The sequence below is a fragment of the Montipora foliosa genome, chromosome 12, assembly GCF_036669935.1.
Source record: "Montipora foliosa isolate CH-2021 chromosome 12, ASM3666993v2, whole genome shotgun sequence".
Classification (NCBI taxonomy): Eukaryota; Metazoa; Cnidaria; class Anthozoa; order Scleractinia; family Acroporidae; genus Montipora; species Montipora foliosa.
In genome coordinates, this window is record NC_090880.1 from 15,560,243 (window position 1) to 15,570,242 (window position 10,000).

The 10,000-nt window shown below is 39.1% G+C and overlaps 2 protein-coding genes across 2 annotated transcripts in view; one reads left to right on the forward strand and one right to left on the reverse strand.

The window, feature by feature from the left end:
* LOC137979930 (atlastin-2-like) overlaps nt 1–1,478 on the reverse strand; it is an 18,751-nt gene extending 17,273 nt beyond the window's left edge. Inside the window, exons 1-2 of the mRNA XM_068827247.1 lie at nt 1,391–1,478; nt 1,070–1,317 (exon numbers count right to left, since the gene is read on the reverse strand). Of these exons, the coding sequence (XP_068683348.1) occupies nt 1,070–1,317; nt 1,391–1,412 (270 nt within the window). The 5' untranslated portion in view covers nt 1,413–1,478. The remainder of the gene's footprint in view (nt 1–1,069; nt 1,318–1,390) is intronic.
* A 197-nt stretch (nt 1,479–1,675) lies between these two features.
* LOC137979935 (ras-related protein Rab-4B) overlaps nt 1,676–10,000 on the forward strand; it is a 19,451-nt gene continuing 11,126 nt past the window's right edge. The window contains exons 1-2 of the mRNA XM_068827251.1: nt 1,676–1,825; nt 2,004–2,084. Coding sequence (XP_068683352.1) covers nt 1,810–1,825; nt 2,004–2,084 — 97 coding nt within the window. The 5' untranslated portion in view covers nt 1,676–1,809. The remainder of the gene's footprint in view (nt 1,826–2,003; nt 2,085–10,000) is intronic.

Consider the following 10,000-nt stretch of genomic DNA (forward strand, 5'->3'; position numbering starts at 1 on the left):
TCATCTAAACACTCGGGGAAGTTGGTAGAATTCTCGACAGTTATGCAAACCCGCGACTGCGTCTCGGGTTTGCATAACTGTCTCAAATTCTCCCAACTCCCCCTTGTGTTTAGATGAGGCTATAGAAACACAAAAAACCTCCTCTATTGCTTGAATAGCTAATGCACTATCAATTGACAATGTTTTGCATCACAAGATTAGATCACATGACTGTATTTGGAATTCTCGTCCACAAAATCTTGATGTGAGTTGTAACTGCAACTTCTAGTGGTCAGGTGTAAAAACTGGTCGTTTCTGTTACATTGTTTAATTTGAGGTTGAAGTTAAAACGAAAATCACATTCTATGATTGATATCATTACTTGTATTTTGCATAATTAAATAAATCTGATAATTCTTTATAAACAATTTAATTTCAGGCTAGCTCCTCAGACCTTCGGGCTAGTAACCTCAAGTAACAGCTTGCCCAAAGGGAAAGCTCATCTTCTCATTTTCGTCTCACCCTGCAGTACCTGTTGTTGAGAAACTAACACCTGATGAAAACATGGCACAAGTCTTAGAAAAGCAAATCTTTACCAGATGAAATTTGGATATATATTAGGTGAATGAGACATATGCCTGGCCATGTCTGGTATTAATTATTAAACGTAGCGATATCCGGTTTGTACAAAACATATATCAATATTCACATATTAAGTACCACATCACTGCATTCCTCAATCTAACAGCAATAGCATTGCGTCTTAGCAAATTAACGCGTTGATCATAAAAGTGCTGAGTAACCTGAGAAAACATCATACTTTCTCTGCTTGAATTTATTGATTATGCGTCCGTGGCCGAAGTATTTTCATTCCCCACACCTGTATCAACACAATCAGCGTTGTTTTTAACTCTTCTAAATAATTCAAATTCATGCCTGCAAAACTACATTACGTATATACCGTACACAAACTTTCAGATTTACAATGAAGCCGTGCTTTGATTTAAAAAAAAAAGATTTAGCCTTAGCCTAGTGCAAACAGCACCAGGCCATGAAAAAACGTACAGTACGTTTCATGTACATTTCTTACCTCTCTATCCAAATACCGCAAAAAGAAATCGAGCAAAAACGATTTTCCTTTCCGAAATGCACCAGCCACCGAAACCACAGCAACCTTCTTATCCCGCACACTATCATCGAGCAAAATGTCCTCCAAAGCTTTCTCGTCTAGCTCGAAGCTGTGATTTTGTGTTGCAACAACAACAGGTACCGGACGAGCTCCCAACAATTTTAAATCCAAATCCGGTTCTTGAGATTGTGCCATTGCCCTCTGTGTACCTAAGGAGGAAAAAAAACACTAATTGCTTAAGACGATCATTTTGAGCTCAAAGAGATCTGATGACACACATACCGTCTTGTTGATCGACCTCCATTTCTTTCCTTGCCTGAAATGGACCTCGACCTTCGCACAAAGAAAATTTACAAATGGCCGCGCTCCAATTCTGATCGCACAGAGCCATGGGAATAAAAATGAGTGATGAAGGGAGGGGAAGGAGAGAAGTCATAATGACAAACGAAACACAACTTTTCAACGATCGGAAGCTAACTTGAACGGTGAGACAAAGACGTTTTTGAAATATCATTCATAAGAGCAGGTCTTTCAAAACTAAAAGTTACCTATTTGTTCCAGGCAATACTATAAAAAGAACACAAAGCTCTTTCCTAACACTACCCCAGAGGAATGTCTAGCTATTCCTTCCTTGTAGGATCTCGGGAAATTTTCAAACTTGCGGACATCTTCTTTTCTCATTTGACGTGTTATTGGAAAAAATGTCCGAGACATACGGTAAAGTAACAAATCATCCTTTCAATTTTAAGTAAGAGTCTCATTTAAGAAATCAGCTGTCCTTGTATTACTCTCACTTCAACTTCGTATTCACAAGACTTTGCATAATTTGAGATGTGCATGATAAACTTGTTCGACTATGGTTTTTTAACTTTATTTATTTATTCATTTTTCTTAGATTTTCTTTTCAAGTTCCTTGTTATTGGTAGTGCTGGAACTGGAAAGTCGTGCATCTTACACCAGTTTATCGAAGGAAAATGTAAGTGTCAATTTCGTTCGTAATTCCTACGAGAAGATGATCACACGGATTTGCCCGGTCAACAACGAAATCTTGGAGCATAAGCATAATATTGACAGTTTCATCCTTGTCTGCATTGTTGGCTGCTCCGTATGGTGAAAGGATCTTTAATATTACAATAATCGAAGAAACGAAAATGAACACACAACTTAATCGAACCACAAGAATTTAGAAAAAAACCTACATGTAGTAAGAGTAAACGACGACTACTATTTATACGATTACATTAAGAACTTAAATGTTCCGGTCTAGCCTGATAAAATGAATGCATTACATGAACTAACTAAAAAAACTAACGACCTGGTGACAAAAGGTTAGTAACAACAATACGAACTTGATAACAATGTGCAATAATGTAACATCTCCCGTTGTTGAAATTGACTATACGGATGAAGAGGGGAAAAAATGATTAAATGGTCTCTATAAGTCTTTTCGGTTTATTGATCACTCGTTTGGGTCTTTCATCGACACAACTACGATGACCTTGCACATTAGGTGTACTGTGGGTCGCTTGATTTGGCTCTTTGTCTGGCGCAAAATAAAGCGACGCTTGAGTCACCATGCTAGTACCATTAATTGGTAGTCTCAACAGCATAGGATCTTGGCTGTGACATTGTTGGCGTTTTTGTAACAGTTGCTGATATCCACTAGTACTGGTTAGAATGGGGCTCAACCTGAACGAAAGCTCTCTGGTGTTGTGTCAACAGTGGTAGGACCTTGGCAGTTTTGTTACATTCTTCTCTGTTCTTCCCTTTGGCCATATGCTTGTGGACAGCCTGATCATGGGCATTCTGCATTAGAGATCATGCAGGAAGAAGGGCTCTATATTTGCAACTACTTAACAGCTTAGCAGGTGAAGGTATGCTACTAGTGGGAGGTGTGGCTCTAAGGACCAGCATTGCTAAATTTGGATCTTGCCCAGCAGCTGAACATTTTTTCATACACTGCTTAACAGTGTTTAAACCATGTGTTCAACCAGGCCATTGCTTTATGAATAACAAGGACTTGTGGTGATGTGGTCAAAGCAGTATTTGCCTGCAAAATCCTTAAACTCTGTAGACACGAATGGCAGACCTTTGTCTGAAATGACTATTCTCGGCACTCCATATTCACTGAATACTTCAGGGCATCTGTAGTGGTACTTGCGGTGTTGCACACTTTTGTGATCACAGGAAACCTGCTGTAGTAATCTGCTAGCTGGAGGTACTTAGTAGACTGGAACCTTTTCCCAAGGTCCTTGAGGAACTTCATGGGGCAACAGAGTTTCGCATTGCTGACATCTGGAAAATGTTTGGCACTTGCAACTCTGGGCTACCCGAAGCACATTAGCTGTAATTCCTGACTAAAGCACTACTTCTCGGGCTCTCAACTGTACCTTTTCACTACCGAAATGACCTTAATGGAGCGTTTGGAGAACTTCGTTGCATAATGTCTCTGGAACATTAAGTATATGTCCCTTGAAAAGCAGACCATTTTCTGCACTGATCTCCTCTCTGTACGTCCAGTAGTCCACTAACAATGGATCACAATCTTATCTTGACTCTGGCCAAGCATTTGCCACAACTGCCATTAGCAAACCGCTGCCGTTGCACATTTTGATAGTCGAAGTAACAGCCATTGTAGATGCGGAGAACCAGACGCAATAGATTTTTTCCAGATGCTGACCAAAGGGTTGTGATCTGTTTGTACAGTCACTGTGTATCGTCCATACACATATGTAATGTAACATAATGTGTTTATTTAATCTGTTGCAGTGTTACAACTGAATTACAGATACTACTAGTACTTTACTCTGTCTAATGCCAGACGATTTTACTTGTCATACCTCAACCTTAATCGATCATATATATACAAACGTTTTACAAAGTTATAAAAGCGGGCATCTGCTTAGCAGATGTTTCTGATCTTCTACCTATTTTTTTGTACTGTCGCAAACAAGCCATCCATTCTAAACGATGCAAAATACTTTCGTGATTTCTCTCATTTTGATAGTGACTCATTCTTAAGCGATGTAGAGGCTATTGACTTCTGTGGCTTAGTTAATGATGATGTAAATCAAAGTATCAACGACCTTGTTGACATACTACAAAGGATTTCTGATAAACATGCACCTAAGCGTAGATTAAATAATAAAAAGAAACGACGCCTAAATAAGCCATGGATTTCTCATGCTATATGCACTTCAATCAAACGGAAACAGAGACTCTTTAAATCTCATTTCTTAAGTAATGATCCGAACAAAGTAAAGATATTTAAAACTTATAACAATAAATTAAATCGAATTAAGGAAGCAGCAAAAAAAAATTATTTTAGGGCCCAATTTAGTTTTAATAGTGAGAACTTAAAAACTACTTGGAAGCTAATTGGTATACTCATCAACAGGAAAAAGAGTAGTACCTCGCCACCCATCGCCAAATTGTTGTGCAATGGCACGTACTATACAGACAGACAAAACATCGCCGATCAGTTAAATACTTATTTCGTAAACGTTGGTAATAATCTTTCTCAAAACCTCCCGACTAGTGCCAAAAATCCCACTAATTACATTAAACAGTCCTATTTAAATAGTTTTGTATTTCGTGGGATCCTTACACATGAAGTGCAGGACATAATAATGGGACTAGACCTCAACAAGTCTTCCATAGGAGTTCCCTCAAGATGTGTTAAGCTATCATGTCCTTTCACTAGTGAAGCACTTACAAAAATCTTTAACCATTCGTTAGAACAAGGCATCGTCCCTGATCTACTTAAAATATCAAAAATAACTCCTGTCGATAAGGGGGGCGATGCAGCTGACCCTACGAATTATCGGCCAATTGCAACTCTATCAGTTCTTTCTCAAGTATTTGAAAAATTGATATTTAAACAGCTTAATTACTATATCGAAAAGCAAAACATTTTATTTCAATATCAGTTTGGATTTCGTTAAGGTCATTCGACAGCTCAAGCCATAGCTGAACTTACTGACACTCTAAGGAAGGCAATTGATAACAACCTATACACCTGTGGTATTTTTTGGGATTTCTCTAAGGCATTTGACACTGTAAATCATGAAATATTACTCAAGAAGTTAGAATCATATGGCGTTAGAGGCCTTCCCTTGAGATGGTTCAATAGCTACCTAAGAAACAGGAAGCAGTACACTGCACTTGGAGATATAACATCGCCCATGCAAACTATGACCTGTGGAATTCCACAGGGCAGTACACTAGGACCACTGCTGTTTCTTATTTACATCAATGACTTGCCGAACTGCTCTGATAAATTAAGCTTTAAAATTTTTGCCGACGATACCAACGTATTCGCCTCGGCAAGCAACCTAAAAACTCTTGAAGCTCTAATGAATTCTGAACTTGAAAAGGTGAAAGAATGGTGCGATGTAAATAAATTGTCGATAAATATGTCAAAAACTAACTTCATGATAATTAAGTCTACCAGGAAGAAAGATATGCCTGTACGTATTCAAATTAGAAATAGCGATGGAACGAGCCATCCTTTAATCCGTAAAAATCATATTAAGTATCTAGGGGTAATGATTGATGACTGTGTCTCGTGGAGGTATCATATTTCGTACATCTGCTCTAAAATCTCGAGGAATATCGGCATTATATCAAAGCTAAGACATTACTTATCTATAAAGCAACTTAAGCAAATTTATTATAACCTCATTTATCCTTACATAGCATACGCAATTTTGGCATGGGGCAGCACCTATATCTCCTCCTAAAATCATGTTGCTCGATTAATATTCTTCGCAAATATACGTGGTAAAGATACTGAGAGTGCTCTCCCATTGCTGAACTTGCTGGACATGCTCACCGTATATAACATTTATTCTTTATACGTCTTAAAATTTGCCCACCTCTGGCACAAAGGTCTACTACCTGATGTATTTCGCAACACTTTCCAGTATGCTAACGAAGTGCATAGCTACAATACTAGATATGCAGCCCAAAAAAATTTATATAAGCCACGTATAAGGACGAACACTGGCAAACAAATGATTTCATTTAAAGCTATTGATCTCTGGAAGTCCATCCCACAAAACCTTAAAGATCTGAATGTGTACACTTTTTCTAAAAATATCAAAAATTTCTTACTCTCGGAGCAATATTCAAAGAAACCTGTCTCTTGAATTTAAGTATTATCTCTTGACTTGTCCTCTGTACCTCTACTATATCTTACTTTACTTCAATTATTATTTTTAATGGTGTTTTTTTGTCTCCGACCTCTTTCTATTTCCTCGCCTGTATCAAGTGTAACATCAATAGGTAACATGGGGGCCAACTAGGAAACCGAATGGTTTATTTGGTCACCATGCTCAAGCTCTTTTACTTAATACAATAGTAACATCGTCAGCAACTACAAATGTATGTAATTACACTAAGTAACTACATCAAGAGGAAATAAACTGAATTGAATTGAATTGAATTGAATTGTCAATGGGGAACCCCCAGGAATCAATGGGTTAAGTCAGCTAACAAGGATAACAATAGTAAATAATTGGTATAAATAATTTTTATAAATACAATAATTATATAAACAATATTCACTCTTCAGCAAGTGCACGAATATGAAGCCGTCAGTAATTCTGAACTGGTGTATTATGAATGCACTACTGTAGGTTTTGCGAACTACATGTACTGTAGTTTGTTAATTTAATATGTTATTGTGGGCTTAACTACATTGTATAATGTTTGAATCTGACCTTAGAGAATAATGGGAGCTATGCTGCAGGAAACGGCTTGAAACAAGCTTTTATACAGGATTCTCAGGCAGATATTCAGCCTCAGGATACTCTAGACCTGGGAACACTATTTTGAGGCCGTGCTTCTGTATCCTCTTGATCGCATTCGCAATGTACTGTGGCAATGCAGCGAAGACAGGACAGGCGTACTTTAGTATCGGCCTGATCGGAAAGCAGTAAACTCTAACTACATCTTCTGTTGAAACTCCACAACGTTTAAGTTCAACTATATGATCAACGTGCACTGTCCAGGTCAAGTCATGAGAAAATCAACCGCCAAAACCTTACATCAACATAGTGATGAAATCTCTCTAGCACAAACACAACACTCAATACCGGTAATTCTCTCTCGATGTTGGAGTAACGCTGCTCTGTCTCATTGAGGCTCCTTGACGTGTAGACCCCAGGTTTACCATTCTGAAAGATTTTTTTAAAAATAATTTTTATTGATTTTTTTATTTATTTATTCTGAAAGATAGCTGCACCTAAATGTTTAGGGATGCATCTGATTGGATAATGCTCGCCTTGGGACCGATCAAAGTAAACTAGCACTGACGCCATTGTAATTTCTTCCTTGATATCCTCAAAGGCTGCCTGCTGCTTACTCTCCTAGACAAAGGAGAGCTCTCTCAGTGGTGCAGTTAATTCAGCTAAGGTTGGACTGAAGTGATTCAAGTAGTTTGCCAACCCTAGTAAGTATTGCAAATCATGAAGACTCTCATGTGGGTTTCTCTCTGCAATAGCTTGCGTCTTTTCTGAATCCACCTGGTATCCTGATGGCGTAAGGTATCCTCCAAAGAAGCGGCAATCGTGAGACTTCAGACGCTTTTCATTTGTCAGAACTGACCTGCCAAACCATTCCCGTAGTAACAAGAATTTTACTTTTAATCAAAACTGTCCGACCAGATCAGTCAAATCCTAAATACCATGCAAGAAAGAGATGGTTTTTCAGCAAAAATCTCTTGGGAAAAGCCTATTTCATTGTCAAATGGAAAGCGCCCTTAAATACAAACTTCTTTGCATTAAAGGTGATGCTGTTTGCTCTCGCTTCCTCCATGCCATAATTATGCAATCCTGGGTGTGTTTGGAACATTCCTCAGCACTCTATCATTTCTTTCTTGGAAAACATCTCCTGCAACTCTCAGACCAAAAGGTAGGAGTAGCTATCTGTACTTCCCCCATAGTGTCTTAGATGTTGTCAAAAAACTTCTCTCACTGGCCAAAGGAACATGCCAATATCCAGACTTCGCATCCAGCAAACTGAAGTACCTCGAACTGGACAACTCTTGCAGGATGTCATCAATTGTTTTACTGTACCACTGGTTTCACTTTATGGCCTCGTTAAGATCTTTAGAATGGAGGCAGAGCCTCTGAGAACCATCTGGTTTCTTGACTGGAACAATGGAGTTGATCCACTCTGTGTGTTCTTTTACCTCTTGAATCACTTCAAGCTGTACCCTGTACCAATCTCTCCAGCTCCACTTGATGGTGCGGATGTTGCACAGGGCCCGGTTGTTCAAAGGCCGATTAACGCTAATCCCAGATTAAAAATTAACTTCCTCTACTCCCAAATGCTGTTTGACACTGATATTCAGATAAAATTTACATTAGTAGATGTCGATCTTGAAAAACAAAAATAAGCAAAAGAAACTTTAACCAAAAAGTTGAAAACATGAAACAAAAGTTTACACTAATCCTGGATTAAGTTAATCGGCTTTCGAACAACCGGGCCCAGGTGTGTAACTCTGCTTTCAACTGAATGTGATAAGGTCCACCTGGCAAAGTTCCTATTCCCTGGAATACATCTGTATATTCTTGCAGCAGATACTCCTTATTTGTGGGAAACTGATGTGTTTTGCCATTAATTGTTATCTTGCTGTCATTACACGCCTGTATTACCGGAACAACAGGATCCATTTGCTTGGTGGTATTTTGGGCTCCAGTTGGGTTGCTTGTTAACTTGGGAGTTTCGCCTGTAACCATTTTGACGGTTGTATCAGCCTTGGCTTGAACAGCTGGCTCCTGGATGGGAAACCAACATAACCCGTGAGAAGAGCTCTATTCCTTCCAAGGATCATACATGTATGCCCTCTGCTGTTTGCAACCGCTGAACTTTAGAACTGTATATTTCTTGTCATCATGGTAAATATAAACAATAAAGGATCCAAGATTCTCAACCAGATGATTGTTATAACCTCTAAGGTGCACTGTTGGTCTACTGAGTCTAAGACCATCTCCGAAAAGTGCCTTTGCCTTGTATAGGGGTAGAATATTACAACTTTTCCCTGTATCAACCTTGCACAAGATCTGGAACACCTGTGAGGAAGAATTCTGGCTGAATCTGGGTAATTGTGGGGGTCTGAAGTTGGGTGATTGAAGGCTTTCCACTGTCACTGTCATAAGATTGTGGACAGGTGCATCAAAATAATTATACTGCCTCATATTCATCTGGTACGCAGTCTACAAAATTAACGTGGACGCTGTTGCGCCTTGAGTGTGTACCGGTACTTCATTTACATGACCACCCCTAGCTTTGGACTTGCATACCAATGAATAATGACCTTCCTTGCGACACTTAAAACACGTCACTTTCTTTGCAGGACATTCACCACGGGGATGCGAAGGCTTCGCTCTGCAATTGAAACATGACTGTCGTCTAGATTTCCTTTCCTTGTCATCCTAGCAGTTTTTCTGTGGCTGAGGTTTACCCTTCTTTGCACCTGGGGCTGAATTGGAAGCTTATGAACTTCCATTTGTACCTCATTGCCTTTAACTTCTGGCTGCATGTAGCCAACCTGATGAGCAGTGGCATCCTGATTTTGTGTAATTGCCTCTTCTAGCATCAATGCAGATCCTTTCTTGATACACTTGTAATAGGCTTCTTTAGAACGTAGTCCTATTACTCTCTCCGATTAGTCAGTCACACACTTCTGGGAGATACTCACACTGGTCACAAAGAATGGTGGCCTTGTCGATGTACTCTGAGAGGCTGAGATCACCTTGCTCTAAGGGACAGAAGTTCGCTGCGGTGCAAGTGTGTTTGATTTCGGCCTCGTCCATTCAACAAACTTTTTAAGAAGACGACTGGATCTCCTTTTTGTTCGTTAGTGAGATTCAATGACTTAATGTT